The sequence below is a fragment of the Cyprinodon variegatus genome, unplaced genomic scaffold (genome assembly GCF_000732505.1).
Source record: "Cyprinodon variegatus isolate N-32 unplaced genomic scaffold, C_variegatus-1.0 Scaffold173, whole genome shotgun sequence".
Taxonomy (NCBI): domain Eukaryota; kingdom Metazoa; phylum Chordata; class Actinopteri; order Cyprinodontiformes; family Cyprinodontidae; genus Cyprinodon; species Cyprinodon variegatus.
The window spans coordinates 1,096,232-1,113,129 of NW_015150626.1; the positions used below are offsets into that span (position 1 = coordinate 1,096,232).

At 37.5% G+C, this 16,898-nt stretch overlaps 1 protein-coding gene across 1 annotated transcript in view; it reads left to right on the forward strand.

The window, feature by feature from the left end:
- LOC107087112 (protein AHNAK2-like) overlaps nt 1-16,874 on the forward strand; it is a 26,970-nt gene extending 10,096 nt beyond the window's left edge. Inside the window, exons 2-7 of the mRNA XM_015378494.1 lie at nt 447-493; nt 3,402-3,512; nt 4,092-4,205; nt 4,290-4,443; nt 5,487-5,647; nt 5,718-16,874. Of these exons, the coding sequence (XP_015233980.1) occupies nt 447-493; nt 3,402-3,512; nt 4,092-4,205; nt 4,290-4,443; nt 5,487-5,647; nt 5,718-16,256 (11,126 nt within the window). The 3' untranslated portion in view covers nt 16,257-16,874. The remainder of the gene's footprint in view (nt 1-446; nt 494-3,401; nt 3,513-4,091; nt 4,206-4,289; nt 4,444-5,486; nt 5,648-5,717) is intronic.
- The last annotated feature ends 24 nt before the right edge of the window (nt 16,875-16,898 follow it).

The window sequence follows — 16,898 nt, forward strand, 5'->3', positions numbered from 1 at the left end:
GATTTTTGAATGCTTAATTGGTGCATTTTTAGGTCCAGTATTAATTAAAGTCCATTTAATAATCCATATACATCTTATCCTAAAGTAAGTAGGTGTTTTGCAAAGGGCACTGCAGTCTTTAGATTTTGCAAAGGAAACTTGCATGAACATTGTTTCACCAATGTTAAAAATTGATATCATGGCTTGTGGCATTACAAGCTAAATGTGCAGCTGCTGTGAAAGGGAAGCCAGGCTTGAAAATGCTAAAGAAGATATGTAACTATTACAATAAATTGCAGAGGAAACAAGAAACAAAACATATCCAGACAAGATTAACGTAGGATGAAAAATAGATATATAAAAAAGACCAAAGTTAAAAAAATATCAGATTGGTTGTTCCATATGCATGCAAATCTAGTCATGGAAACTGACATTTTATTATAAATTTTTTTTTTGTGTGTTCTTAGCAGGGAGAAGACTACCAGCGCCAGAGCCTACTACAGAAGACGATTCTGTGAGTAAATATGCTGTTTTCATAAGAAACACCAATGAGTGTCAAATTGTATGTTTTTAACATAGAAATATTTTGTTGGTAATGTTATGCACTGCGTAGAGTTTTGCATGTATTATACAAAATCGGGTTAGACTCATCTCAGCAAAATACCTTTTTTTACCCACTTTTGCAGTGTTTTTTTCCATTGAGTGTGGTAACCTGTAAGAAAGATTTAACAATTGTAAATTTATAGTCGTACAGCTCGTGCAATTTCTAATTTCTAATAATTGAAAGAACATTTTCCATAAGAAAATCAGAGCTTGGGATATTATTTGACAACCTAACCCTGTCTTTAACATGGTCTCTGGCCTGTCTGCCATTCTCTTTAATCTGTATGATGCTGTTTGATTTCTCCCATTATCCAACAAAGCTCTGATGACTTCAGAAAATAGCTTTATTTCTAATAAAATTAAATTGGACTTTGTGTTCTCACTACAGGAACATTTGGAACCATGCAGCATTTTAGTATCCTTACTTGACACCATTTTCTCCTACTTCAAAAAATCCTGGACAACTTTTTTATGGGATTCCAAATTCAAGCCCTTCATCATTATAACGGTTCATAAAATGTATCATTTCTGCAGAAATTAAACTGTAATTATACACTGCAAAAAATCTAAATCTAGATAAGTCATTTTTTCTTAAAATAAGTGCATTTGTTCTTGAATTGAGGAGATAAAAGAGACATTGTGCCAATGGAACAAGACAATTTACACTTAAAATAAGAAAACACAGTTAAATTCTCTTATTTCAAGTGCATATTGTCTAATTATCTTATTTTAAGAGTAAAAATACTCACTCCATTGGCAAACCATCTCATTTACCTACTCAAATTAAGGGTGAATACATTTAATTTAAGAAATTTGTACTTATTTCTAGCTCGTTTTTGCAGTGTAGGTACTGCAGTGTTTGATTATGTGATGGCGTTAACCTTACTAGATGGGCATGGCAAAAGTTGACAAAAATGGAGGTAATAGAGGTTTAAGGAAGAAATACAATGTTAACTAATAATGAAAATAAATAGCAAAATAAAGAAAGCCATGAGGTCTGATGATCAGCGGTCTTGAAAGTCATGTGTGCATTCATAAGTAATGTGGTTAAATAAATGTTCTTCTTCTGCTCAAAACAAATACATGTCGAGATAAGAGCTTTTTCTCACAAAGAAAATAATGAGACTTTTATATAAGAAGAAACTGGAGCCAAGTCTCCTGACCAGCCTAAAGTTCTGCATCCTGGCACTGCATGAAAAACAGAGGTCTGTAACTTTCATCATTCAAAGAGCCATTTTAAAGAAATAAAATAAACTAGCTGCAAAATCTAAGGTTATTGGATTGAGTTTGAATGAACAACTTCTGTTTAGATAATGTATGTTTTATAGTTAAATCAAAATAGAGATGTTGAGACAGAAAGCATGGAACAGATTTCCATTGTTGTGCTGATGATAGTCAGCTAAATTTGCCCATTCATTCTGATAAAACCGAACCATTACATAGACTACAGGCATGTCTTGAAGACGTAAAAAACAGGATGATTTAATTTTTTTATTTTTTTTATTCAGATAAGATTAATTGAGATGGATTAATTGGCCTCCAATTTTAATTTTGACAACATTTACCTCACTCTGTATAATGGAAATTACATAATATCTTTATTTTTTACATTCTTTTTTAAAACAAGAATAGTTTAAAACCTTAAGCTGTAAGCTAAACACTGTAAACATTAACGTTTAGCTTTCATTGCCTCTTTTTTTCTCGGGTATAATCTTGAGGGAGTGGAGGTGGGCAGAGTGCAGAGCCCACTCCAGGGGGAGAAATTCTCCTTGGCTCCTTCTAGCTCCTTCTAGCCTCTACACATATCTTTATTTCTCTCTCTTCTAAGTCTGGTATCCCTGACCTCTAACTATGGTTGACATGATCATCTAAGTGTAGTGACTTTTAGTTGTGACTGTTAGTTTTCTGTCACTTCACAGTATTTCCATCTTGTATGCTGTATTGTTTGGCTGTGACTCCCTCCTGCATGGTCCCATCCTATTGTGGTTAACTCTGTTTCTCATAAAGACATAGCTACTACCTGAGCTTTTTCTGTCTGTCTGATTTTGATGTTTTTCTGGACTTGAACACAGGTTTAGATCTCTTCTACTTAGCTTTTATTGTCTTCCACATGAATCCACTGTACATCTTTTACTTAATACTCCTGGAATAATGCTTCTGTGTTTTTTTGTTGTGTTTTCTCAAACCCCCACTCCATTGTCGCATAGGCCTTGTTTCTGCACAAGGTTTTTATTCGGTTAAAAGAAGTGTTCTCAGTGCAATCTATTCCTGTGAAATTAATAACACCAAGCCAGTGAATTTCCATCTTGGCTGACTCCAGGTAGTTCTCTGTGATGACTTGATGCAATCTGCTTGGTTACCTTAGATTATTTTAACTTTGTAACCAGTCTGTCTGTATTGTTTAATTGAATTGACTGTTCATTGCCTTTACATGATGTGTGTTGAAATTTTGCACTTTTTAAACAAACTGTCTGGCTTCATCGACTGTTATCTTGAGTTTCTGTGGCACTCTAATAGATGCATTTTTTTTTTTAAAGAAAAAACTGCATGCAGAGTTTTTTTTTCCAAGGGAAAATAGAAGTTGCAACAGTACGTACATTAGTATTTTTTATCGCATAGACTGATGCACACCCTATACTGAATGCTATAGGGTGCATTACTCTATTTAAGACCAATATTTTCTTGTTGTATTCACTATGTTTTGGGGCTGAATAACAGAGTAGCTGTTCCAGTAAAGGAAACTAACAAAGGTATCCATTTGGAATTATAGTACCGGTAATAACTTTTTTTTTTTTTTTTTGCTTAATTTGCTTACACAGTTGTGTGAAGAACAAACTCAGTTCACAGAAGAGGAGAGACCACGACCACAAGGATCATCACCTGTCCAGGAGTTTCCTGAGGCGGCAAAATACTCTGAAGGTGAAAAAGAGGTAAAGTGCACTGAACTACTAGCAAGTCACACAAACATTGACTTTCAAGAAAGAGAAAGATTTATTGTCTGAGTCTTATTGGCTGAGTTTTCTGTCGACAGTTAATTTGCTGGCTTTGAGAACAAACTGCAAGTTTTTTATCTTCCGGTTTCGGGACGCTCTAGCATATTGGTAGTATTATATACATATCTATATGTATATTTAAGGGAGTAGTGGCCTAGTGGTTATGGCATAGAGCTTGGAATCCTGAGGTTCTGAGTTCAAGGCCTGTTTTGCTAATAGTAGTTTTAATGTCACTCAGCACAGCGAGCATAGTGGCTTCCTGATTTACAAATGAAGTATGTGAATTCTGAAAAAAAAAGACCAATGTACTCAGACAATATATTCTTTCATCTTAATTGGTTTCATATTCACTTTAATAGTCTAAAACCAAAACAGCCCATAATTAACCTGGTAATATTTGCACTAAAGCTTGGGAACCAGAGTGAGCAAATTTTAATAATATCAAAGCCGTTTTTAGGTTTGATTAATTGGAACTGCATAACATTTTAAAAGTTTTTAAAATTATGTTTTCTTTAGTTTCAAGCAGAGCATGATCCACAACACAAGACTGGGAGTGGACACAAAGGTAAAAAGTCTGGCCTTGGGTCCATGTTTGAAAGGACTTCGACTCCAAAAATGAGTAAATCAAAGGTACAACATTCACCCCTTCTACCATTATTAGGATCCATTAAGGCTGGTAATAGTACAGCTTTCCTCATTTGGATTTGTCTCCAGGAGGCCCAAAGTCCTGAAGGTGGGATTATTGTGAACGCAGCCAAAGGCGGGTGTGCAGAGGGTCTTGTTTACAGTGGAGGAGGGAAAGAGGGGATCTTCATAAAGACAATCGTTCCAGAATCACCTGCTTCAAAAAGTTTGGAAGTGAAAGAAGGTTATTATTATTATAATATTTTTTCATTTTATGATATCGATTAATTCAAACTAATTTTTATTGAATACTTGTGTAACTTTTGCATTGTACTTTAGAGAGCCTCCCAAAGGTATCCACCTTGAGCTTTTCAACATTGTGTTACATTTGATCTGCTAAAATTGGACTTCATATGCATTGGTCTGAAGCGGACAAATTAAACATGGCATTCAAAACATTTGACAAATAATGATCTTAAAAGTGTGGCGTGTATTTATTTTACTCTCTAAAATTACAGCTTCAGGTCTTTTGGGATCTATAAATATAATCTTTCCATTATAGCTCAAAGCGTACGATGAGGACAGGGCTGCCACCCTGTTTGAAAGCTAAAAACTTTGAGCTATTGAATCTTAAGCCTCTAAACACCGTTGAATTCCTGTCACTCTTTAAGAAGATGACATTAACAAAATGATGCTGGCATCACCATGGTTACTCTCGGTCGGTGTGTTGTAATATTAGATTTCCACCATAGGAATTGTTTTAAAAAAAAAAAATCACAGTTTGAGCAAACATGACTTGATATTTGCTGCATCTCCCACACAGCTGCTTTACAGCTGTGTTTTTTCTCTTTGCTCCATAAAGGCTTTTCAACAGATCCTCTCACCGGAGCTGTGGTTCTATTCAGCTCCATAAGAGTTTTTGGACTCATTTGATTAACTCTCTTATAAATGCTTTCCCTGTCACTTTAGATAGATGGAAATTTGAAATATATCCCAATAAGACACATTGGAGTTTTTAGCCACAACCTGATGCCATGTAAAAAAGTACCAAGGGATTTACAGCTTTGCCAAGGAAAAATATTTCCAGAAACCAAATAGGCAGTAATGAATTTCTGATTGTTATGTCTATTCAGCAATGATTTTTTCTGCCTAAAAGTATTTTTAATAGTATTATCATTAGTTATATTATTCTGTCAATCACTACAGACCAATACCACTCATCACATTTCAACAGGGTGAAAGTTTTACGAGGAGATTACATTTTTTCTTGTAATCTTTCTTTTATAGGAGATCAGATTCTTAGCGCCACAGTGTATTTTGACAACATGTCATATGAAGATGCCATTCAGATTTTGGAGCATGCGCAGGCTTACAAAATGAAGCTTTGCATAAAACGGCAGCCGGACATCACAGAGAGTGAATCAACCATTGAATCTGATGCTATTCCGGTAAGTCATCTTCTCTCCTTTTTAAATGATTTAGCTATAGGTATTACTTAATATTTCTGTTGTCCATCAGGAAGAGGACGTTTGCTCCACAGAGATGAGGGTGAAGGGAAAATCCAGAAGGCGGGGGGATGCTCGTATTTCATGGCCAAAGTTCTCCTCCTTTGGAAAAGGACGTAAATCACGTTTCACAAGGTCTCACAGTTCATCAGAAGCAGATGAGCAGAGAAAGCTTGAGCTTAGCCCTGCAACAAGTGACACAGAATCACCTATAAAATCTCAGGATGCTCTGAAAGGAAAGAAGAAGCATAAAATAAAGCTCTCAACTTTAACAAAAAGAGGTCGCATAAGTTCCTCCGAAGACCAGGATACAGATGTTCCAATAACCATGCAGATTAGTGGTGACACTCAGCTGAAGCAGGAATCAGATACGCTTTCACCTGAATGCACTGAATACCCCTTAGGAGAAACACTAGGAGTCAATATACAAGCAGGTAAGAAGTCAGGGGAAGTTAAAGAGTCTGAACTGCAAGGTCAGAAAACAAGTGACACTCAAAACATTCAACTAATTAGTATAGAAAACACCTTAAAATCAACAGATTCAGCTGTAGCTCTGACTGATCAAGGAAACCAAATTCTTAAATCCCCAGAGGAGAAAAATAGGAAGAAAGAGAGGTCAGAATTAAAAATGAAATTTTTGGGAAAGGAAAAGTCACACAAGAAAGAACCAAAAGCAAAATCTTCCCCCAAAAGGCTTAAAACTCTTGGAGCAAGTGTTGATACAGAAGATCTTCCTGTAACAGGATCTAATGTTATCACAAGCTCTGAGTCAAAAACCAAACTGCTGGGAGATCAGACTCTGCTTGGCGTAAAAGACAAAAGCCAAAGTAGTGAGAGTTTAAAGGTAACCCCATCCAAATCTATGACCTCGCAGATCAGTTTACCAAAGGTGGAGCTTGACATTTCAGTCCGCAAATCTCCAAAGAAAGGAGATGAAAAAACACAGAAAGCAAAGGATCATAAACAGAAACAATCCAAAAAATCTAGTCCAAAGCGTAAGCAACCTGAAGCAGACATGAGTGATGTTCCTATTTCAGAGGAAATGCAAAAAGTTAACGATCAAGAATCAACAAACAAAACTGGCCGTGTTTCCACCACTCAGCTTCCTAAACGTGAAGATATTGAGATTCCAGGTATGGAGGACATATCTATGAAAACTGCAAAAATAAAGGAAACCAAAGCTGATTTTAAAAAAGATAATAAAGAAAACCAAAGTGAAACAGTGCAAATGTCAATTGATGTTAACAGTGTGAAAGAAGCGGTCTCAAAACTACCGGGATTTAAGCTGCCTCAAGTTGATATATGTGGAATGCTTATCCGTGAAGAAATAACTGTCATAGATGCAAATGCACAAAGAATATCTGTAAAAACACCCACAAAAGTAACGAAAAAGTCTGACATAACTGCATCTTCAGAAATCTCCAAAACAATGTTTTTAACTGAGAACAACTTAGATTTTAATACATCTCAAAAGGATGACAATACTAGCCCAACAGGGTGCAACGAGGAACAGGAAACTATGATTGCTAAAACGCAACATATTGTAATATCTGGTAAAGAGCTTTACACTCTTCCAGACAAAGACTTTGATAGAGCAAGTGGAAAAGGAGATTTAAAACTTGAATCTGAATCAGCAGCAACAAAGGAATCCCTGAAGACCAGACCAAAGATAACGATGCCAAGCTTTGGGATGTCATCAAAATCCCGAAGATTACCATATATCGGAATTGACTCACAAAAACAAACTTTTATTCAAGAAAAAGACCTAAATACTGAAACAAGAAAAGATGAGAGGAAAACTGGAGAAGTTATATGTAAAGTAGAAATACCTGAACCAGATGGTATTGAATACATTGACTCAACAGATGAGTCATCAGTCAGGAAAGATGGATTGAAAAGTTTTGATATTAGTGCTGATATCAAAGGAGAACTACAGGTTCATGAGGTTGAAGGAAGTGGATCTTCTACAAAACAAACTTTTAGTTCTCCTGAAATAAAAATTTCAACAAAAGATGTTAAAGGATTATCAAAATGTAAAATGTCTCCTTCTGAAATGCCAAGATTTGCAGCTGCTACTCCAAATCTCAATAGTGATATTTCTGACACACAGTCACCTACGAATGGTGTTACTATTAACAGTAACATACCAGAAACTGCTGTAGGTCCATCTGTTGATGTTAAAACCAAGGTGTCTGAAACTGAGGGAAGAGGAAGTAAATTCAAAATTCCAAAATTTGGAATATCACTGCCGAAGCTAAAAGGTCATGAAGTAGATGCAACCGTATCGAAAAAAGCTGTTAGTGTAGATGTCACCTTGCCTAAAGGTCAAGCTGAGGCAAAACTCCTGGATGCTGAACATGCAGAATCTGGTATTATGTTAGAGGAAAAGGTTCGGAAGATGGGATTTGATAAAGATTTGGAGTACTCAACATCCAAACCTGAAATTGGAACGTCATATTCCGAGGCTAAAGCAGAGGTAAAATTATCGGAGTCCACTGGAGAAAATATTGTTTTAGCTCCGGTGGCCCTCACCAGGTCACCTGAAGCGGAAATTCAGACTCTGAAGAATGACAATGAACTTACCGGAAAAGAATGGGATGTGCAACTTCCAAAGATCGGAATAGAAATGCCAAAAATAGACAAACCAGAATTTTCTCTTGGACACTCAGATAAAAGTGTAGATGTAATAACAGCTGAAGAAAAGGCACAGTTAAAGAATACAGAAACTATGTTGTCAGACACTGAAACTAAGATAAAAACCCCAGCCCCAAAAGTTAATGTTAGTCTAGGAAAAGCAGAAATTTTAATTCCAACTGGAGATGTGGAAGTTGGAAAACCTGAGGTGCAAACTCAACCTCTAATTGAAGGACAAGGAAGTAGGTTTAAAATGCCAACGCTTGGAATCACAATGCCAAAAATAAAAGCTTCTGAAACAAAGAAAGATGTAGAAGGGATATTCACTGAAAGCAAGACTGATGTAAAGATACTTGATGCTGGTTTTGAGGAACAAAATGTGGAACAATCATCATCAAAATTCAACATGCCAACATTCAAATTACCAAAATTAGGACTTGGCACCCCTCGCTCCACTACCGGAGTATATACTTTAGACAAAGAGGCCCAAAGAGATGGAATTGACCTTGACATTCCTGATGAGGTTCTTGCAGTTACCATTGTTGAACCCAGGGCTACAGATCCTGATAATGAAGAAACAGCAAACAAGTTTAAAATGCAAAGTCTTAGTCTGACTGTGTCTCCAATCAAAGGTCAACAAGCAGAGGATATTGTGACACAACAGAGGATGAAATCCGAGGAAAAAAAGGAAACAGAGGGGTCACCGTCCAGGTTCAAGATGCCAACATTCAAGTTTCCAAAATTTGGGGTTTCTTCTCCAACTTCCATAGAAAAAGTACCTCCTTTGGACAAAGATGTCAAAACAGGAGAGGGTGACACAACAACTACAGGAGAAATCCTTGCAGCTTGCACAGAAGAGCCAAGTATTAATATCAAGGAACAATCAGCACATTTAAAAACTATTGAAACTGTAAATGAGGGAGGTGGAAGAACATTTAAAATGCCAAGTCTTGGCTTTTCAGTATCACAAACCAAAGGACCAGATACTGAAGTTAGTTTATCCTCAACAGATGTAGATGTTACAGTACCGGAAATCAAAATGGAGGCCAAACTCCCTGAAGAAAGGTTTAACAAATCAATTGAAGTTGAAGCTAAGGCTCCAGAAATCAAAGGCTCAAAAAGAGAAAAAGAAGGATCACCATCCAGGTTTAAGATGCCAACATTCAAGTGGCCGCAGTTTGGGGCTTCTTCTCAGAGTTCCATGAAAGAGGTACCTCCTTTGGACAAAGATTTCAACAAAGGAGAAGGTGACTCTAAGATTTCTGGAGAGATTCTTGCGGTTAGCATAGAAGAACCAGGTACTGATGCTAAGGGACCATCAGCAGAATTAAAAACTATAGAAACTGAAAATGAAGGAAAAGGAAGAACATTCAAACTGCCAAGTCTTGGCTTTTCTGTATCACAAACCAAAGGAGCTGATACAGACATTACCTTATCCACATCAGAGGTGGATGTTGCATTGGCAGAAACTGAAGCAAAACTCCCTGAAGGAAAATTAAACCAATCAATTGAAGTTGAAGCTAAGGCTCAAGAAATCAAAGGTTCGAGAAGAGACAAAGAAGGATCACCCTCCAGGTTTAAGATGCCGACATTCAAGTTACCAAAATTTGGGGCTTCGTCTCAGAGTTCTAACGAAGAGGTACTTCCTTTGGACAAAGATATCAAAACAGGTGATAATATCACTTCAGGGGAGATTCTTGAAGCTGGTGGAGAAGGACCAGATGTTGATATTGAGGCGCCTTCAGCAGATTTGAAAACTAAAGACGTTGAAAATGAAGGAAAAGGAAAAACATTTAAACTGCCAAGTCTTGGCTTTTCAGTATCACAAACCAAAGGACCAGATACTGAAATTAGCCTATCCACAACAGAGGTAGATGTTACACTACCAGACGTCAAAATGGACGCCAAACTCCCCGAAGAAAAAATAAACAAATCATTTGAAATGGAAGCTAAAGTTCCAGAAATCAATGTCACAAGAGAAGAAAAAACAGGATCACCATCCAAGTTTAAGATGCCGACATTTAAGTTACCAAAATATGGGGCTTCTTATCAGAGTTCTAATAAAGAGATACCTCCTTTAGAGAAAGATGTCAGAAAAGGAGAAGCTGACTCAGAGGTTCTTGCAGGAAGTGGAGAGGGACCAAGTATTGATATTAAGGCTCCATCAGGAGAAGTCAAGATCTCAGGAGCTAAAGGCGAAATAAGTGGAGGAAAATTCAAACTGCCAAGTCTTGGCTTCTCTGTATCAGAAACCAAAGGACCTGATACTGAACTTAGTTTATCCACAAAAGATGTAGATGTTACAGTACCAGAAGTCAAGGTTGAAGCAGAACTCCCCAAAGGAAAAATGATCAAACCAACCGAGGTTGAAGCTAAAGCTGCAGAACTAAAAGATGCAAAAATGGAAACAGAGGGATCACCATCCAGGTTTAAGATGCCAACATTCAGGTTACCAAAATTTGGAACTTCTTATCAGATATCTACAGAAAAAGGGCCTCCTTTGGACAAAAATGTCAAAACAGGAGAAGGTGACACAGCTAATTCAGGAGAGATATTTGCAGCTAGCACGGAAGAAGCAAGCATTGATATCAAGGAATCGTCAGCAGAATTAAAAACTACAGAGACTGAAAAAGAAGAAAGAGGAAGAAAATTTAAACTACCGAGTCTTGGCTTTTCGGTTTCACAAACTAAAGGGGCTGACACTGAAATTAGCTTATCTTCAACAGATGTGGAAGTTACAGTACCAGAAGTCAAGATGGAAGCTAAACTTCCTGCAGAAAAGTTTGACAAAATATCTGAAATTGAAGCTAAAGTGCCTGAATATAAAGGTACAAAAAAGGAGACGGAAGCATCACCATCAAAAGTTAAGATGCCAAATATCAAGTTACCAACATTGGGGCTTTCTTTTCAGAGTTCCACAGAGGAAGCACCTCCTTTGGACAAAAAAATCACAAAAGGAGAGGGTGACTCCAAAATGTCAGGAGAGATTTTTGCAGCTAGCGGAGAAGGACCAAGCATAGATATTAAGGCTCCATCAGCAAATTTAAAGCCAACAGGAGTTAAAAGTGAAATAAGTGGAGGAAAATTCAAACTGCCAAGTCTTGGTTTTTCTGTATCCCAAACCAAAGGAGCTGATACTGAGATTAGCTTATCACCTACAGATGTGGGTGCTACAGAACCGAGAGTTAAGGTGGAGGCTGAATTACCAGAAGAAGTGGAAGTTAAAGATCTGGAATTAAAAAGTAAAAAAACAGATGGATCACCATCCAGGTTTAAGATGCCAACATTCAAGTTACCAAAATTTGGGACAACCTATCAGAGTTCTACAGAAAAAGGTCCTCTTTTGGACAAAGATGTCAAAATGGAAGGAAGTGACACATTAACTTCAGGAGAAATCTTTGCATCCAGCACAAAGAAACCAGAAGAACCTAGTATTAATGTCAAGGAACCATTGGGAGATTTTAGAACCATACAAACTGAAAATGAGGGAAGAAAATTTAAACTGCCAAGCCTTGGATTTTCTTTATCACAAACCAAAGAGGCTGATACTGAAATTAGTTTATCTACAACAGATGTAGACGTTACAGTTCCAGAAGTCCAAATGGAGACCCAACTCACTGAGGAAGAATTAAACAAAACAATTGAGTTTGAAGCTAAAGCTCCAGAAATCAAAGGTACAAGAGGAGAAAAAGATGGATCACCATCCAGGTTTAAGATGCCGACATTCAAGTGGCTGAAGTTTGGGGCTTCTTCTCAGAGTTCCACAGAAGAGGTACCTCATTTGGACAAAGATGTCATAACAGGAGGAGGTGATAATAGCACTACAATGGAGATTTGTGCACCTGGGGAAGAAGGACCAAGTATTGATATTGAGGAGCCATCAGCAGATTTGAAAAGGATAGAAACTGAAAATGAAGGAAAAGGAAGAACATTTAAACTGCCAAGTCTTGGATTTTCAGTATCACAAACCAAAGGACCAGATACTGAAATTAGCTTATCAACAATAGATGCAGATGTCAAAAATCAGGATCTCAGTATGGAAGCCAAACTCCCTGAAAAGAAAATGAACACATCAATTGAAATGGAAGCTAAACATCCAGAAATTGTTGTTACAAGAAGAGAAAAAGAAGGATCACCTTCCAAGTTTAAGATGCCGACACTGAAGTTACCAAGATTTGGTTCTTCTTCTCAGGGTTCTAATGAAGAGGTACCTTCTTTAGACAGAGATGTCAGAAAAGGAGAAGATGACTCTAAAACATCTGGAGAGATTCTTGAAGCTGATGGAAAAGGACCAAATACTGATATTGAGGCACCATCAGCAGTTTTAAAGAGCTCAGAAGCTGAAAACCAAATTGGAGGAGGAAAATTCAAACTTCCCAGTCTTGGATTTTCTGCAACACAAACTAAAAGTATTGATACTGAAATGACCTTATCAACAACAGATGTAGATGTGACGCTACCGGTACCAGATCTCAAAATAGAAGCAAAGCTCCTTGATGAGAAACTAAGTAAATCATCTAAAGTGGAGGCTAAAGCTCCAGAATTTAAAGGTACAAAAAGAGAAACAGAAGGATCACCATCCAGGTTTAAGATGCCAACATTCAAGTTACCAAGATTTGGGTTATCTTCCCACAGTTCGACCCAAGAAGTCACGTCTTTGGACAAGGACCTCATAACAGATGGTGGAGAAACAACAGGAAAAGAGGAGGTCACTGCATTAAACATAGAAGGACAAAACACGGAAATTAGGGATCCATCAATGAAGTCAAAAACAGAGGAAAGTGAAAGTGAAGGAAAAGGAAAAAAGTTTAAGTTGCCAAGTCTTGGTTTTTCTGTTACACAGGCCAAAGTGCCCGACATGGATTTTAGCTTGAAGACAGATATTGATGTTACGCAACAACAAGCTGAAATCAAAATTCCTGAAAATGAACTAAAAATAATCTCTACAGAAAATGAAAGTAAGGAACCTAAAATTCAAGGTGAAGAAGAGGAAATTGAGGAATCAACATCCAAATTTAAGATGAAAACTTTTAAATTTCCCAAACTTGGGCTTACTACTCAGAGTTCCTCTGAAGAAATACCTTCTATTGAGACAAATACAAAAACCGGCAGAGACGAAACTATAGCTATTAAAGAAGTAGTTACAGTTCCTGTAGAGGGATCAAGCATGGAAATTGAGGGGATGTCAGCTGATTTAAGTAATCTAGCAAGTGAACATGAGGAGAGAGGACGGAAACTCAAACTGCCAAGTTTGAGTTTTTCAGTACCGCAAGCAAAAAGGCCTGATACTGATTTGAGCTTAAAGACAGATGTAGATGTAAGACAACAAGAAGGGAAAGCTGAAGGTGATATCGCTGGTGACAAATTAAAGAAATCTTCTGTTGAGGTTGAAACCAAAACACTTGAAAACAGGAAGAATACAGAAGGATCACCATCCAAATTTAAGATGCCAAATTTCAAGTTCCCAAAATTTGGGCTCGCTACTCAGAGCGCCGCTAAAGAAGCATCTCCGTTTGATAAAAGTGTAGAAATCAAAGAAGGTGAGCGTACAACTTCAGAGGATGTTATTCAAGGGAGCATGACAGAACCAAGCAGAGAAAGTAAGAGTTCATCGTTAGAGCTAAAGACTGAAGGAATTGAAGGAAAAGGAAGACAGTTTAAGTTGCCAAGTCTTGGTTTTTCTGTAGCAGAGGCCAAAGGAGCCGACACTGACCTAGAGTTATCAAAGAGAAAAGTAGCAGTTACATTGCCAGAAGTCAAAGCTGAGGTCAAACTTTCAGATGATGATGAGCTGAAAAAAACCTCTACTCCAATGCATACTGAAGGGCCTGAAATTAGTTTACCAAAATTTGGGATCCCTACATACATCTCCACTGGTGAGGGTCCTCTATTTGACAGAGATGAAGAAGAAACTAAGACACCTGACATAAAGCTAGTGCCAAAGGACAGTGATGGATCGCCTTCCAGATTCAAAATGCCAACATTTAAGCTACCAAAATTAGGTCTTGCTACTCACAGTTCGAACAAACAAGAACCTGACTTGGACAAAACAGTAAAAGATGAAAGTACAACTTTGGAGGAGGTTCTTACAGTAACCACAGAAGGACCATGCATTAAAATAAAGGGTCCATCAACAAATTTACAGGGTTCAGAAACTGATAAAGAAAGATCAGGACGTAAGTTTGTGCTGCCGAGTCTTGGTTTTTCAGTGGAACAAGGCAAAGCGGGTAATACTGACATTAACTTATCAAACAAAGATATCAATGTTGAAATACCGAAAGCTGTCACATCCACAGAGACCAAAATCTGCCAGTCAGATGCTGATGTTAAAGAATCTACAGCAGTCCCCATACAGGAAGCATCCTCAACTGCAGAACTTGACACAAACTTAAAAAAGAGTAAATTTTCACTTCCCAAGTTTTCTTTTTCAAAGTCAAGCATTAAAAAGACTGAAGTAAAAGCTGAGCTTCCAGATCCCGGAGAAGTTAAAACTGAAACGATAACAGAAGTTAAACTCTCTGCAGACGAAGAAAAATACTACTCGACTATTGTTGAAACAACAGCTGGTGAGGCTGAAGTCAGGTCTAAAGGTTCACCTTTAAAATTCAAAATGCCAACTTTAAAAATGCCTAAATTTGGCAGTGCATCATATGAGGTAACAACAGAGACACATAGCAAAGAAAAAAAGGCTGAATATGATGGAAGTGAGCTTGGGGAGGATTCTGCTGTTATCATCAAAAGTGCAAAGACGGATGTTGAAATAGATGCCTCCAAATCAGCAAAGGCAGAACTGGAACCCCTTAAAACAGAAAGCGGTAATGTGGTTCATGGATCTCCAAGTAAATTTAAACTCCCTAGCTTCAACATACCACAGTTAAGTCTTTTAAGTTCAAAACCTGAAGATGAAACTGTCCAAACTGTGCATGAAGATAATAAAGATCAACTGCAGATGAAGATTAAGCTAAAAGAAGAAAATGTATCACCCAAACTGACTTTAAAATCAACTGGTGACTCTGACTTTGATGTTCCAAAAGTGGATAACCTCAAACAAAACACTGAAATCTCAAAGGAACCTCATGAACCAGTTGAATCAGCCACAAAGCACACAGAACAAAAGGAAGACAAGGCAAAATCAAAGCAAGATGCTACCAAAAGTCCAGAACGCACAAGCTGGTTTAGATTCCCCAAGTTTGGCCTTTCATCCCCAAAGGAACAACGCAATATTCCTGACAAAGCAGAGAAAATAGAAGATTGCAGCCCAGTAGGGGAAACAAGGGATGACGAAGGAAGTTCCCCCCTTTCTGTCCAGTCATCAGATGCTTTTGCCGATATCAGCTCTACAATCACAAGTGAGCCTGTTGGCCCATTCATACCTTCCCCAACAAAGGGCATGGTCCAACACTTTGATGATACCACAGCTGCTGGGCTTGAAGAGATCCAAGTCGAAGTCAGAAGTGAGCTGATTGCAGATGTGCCCAACATGCCTGAGAAGATCACTATCTTGTCTTCCGGTGTTTCATCTTCCTCAGATGATACAGTTAGACTAAAGTCTGGGAAAATACACATCATTACATCCAACATACAAGCTACTCCAGAATCCCAGCATGCCAAGCTAGTATCTGCTGTTTCGGTCCAACCAGCTGAAGGCCTTACCTTACAGTCAAAGTTAGATGAAGCGCAAGCTTGGATCGTCCAAGATTCTCAAAGTGCAACAAAAACAGTGTTTGAGAAACACTTAGTTCAACAAACATCTACAGAAACAAGTGAGAGCAAAGAAACCCTGGTTATAACAAAACAAATTACCCACATATTTGGCACTGCAGAGCACATCTCAGGGGACACGGCGTCTTCTATTCAACGGCTCAAAGACTCTGTGCACTCTGAGAAAATGAGGTTCTTTGATGAGGCGGAGAAGTGAAAGCCGTCATAACTTTCTCCTTGTTTTCCTCTATCTATATGAATGGCATAAAATATTACCACCTGAAGTTAAATGCAAAAACTATCTGAAACCGGATGAGGGACCAATAAACACTAACCACATAAAGTTATCTTTTAGTGTTCAGGAATCGCCATAATGGCTTAATCTCCAGCTGCATGTTTACTGATCTAGAGTATATAGAAATGTATTGCTAAAGAAACTTTTACATCCTAATGGGGTCAACCTATGGCAAACTAAAACTCTTGAATTATGTGGTGTGGCTTTGCTGTGGTAGAGAAAGCTTAATGCTACAGTACAACGTGTCTTGGCAAAACTTTGTTAGCCCGTGCATTTTCATTTATTTTTCACATTAGAACTACATTATGTGGGGTATTATTTAAAATGCCAGCACAAAGTAGCACAAAAGTATACATTTCAGTATTTGACTCATTATATTATTATTATTATAACAAATTTTCATCATCAATATGATCTATCTAATCTTAAAAAACCCCAACTTATACAATCAAACACATGTAGTCAACAGAAAAGGTATATAATATTGTACACAAACGCCTAATGTATCAAAATTGATACAAATAAATTATCTAATTTAACTTATACAATATATATATATATATA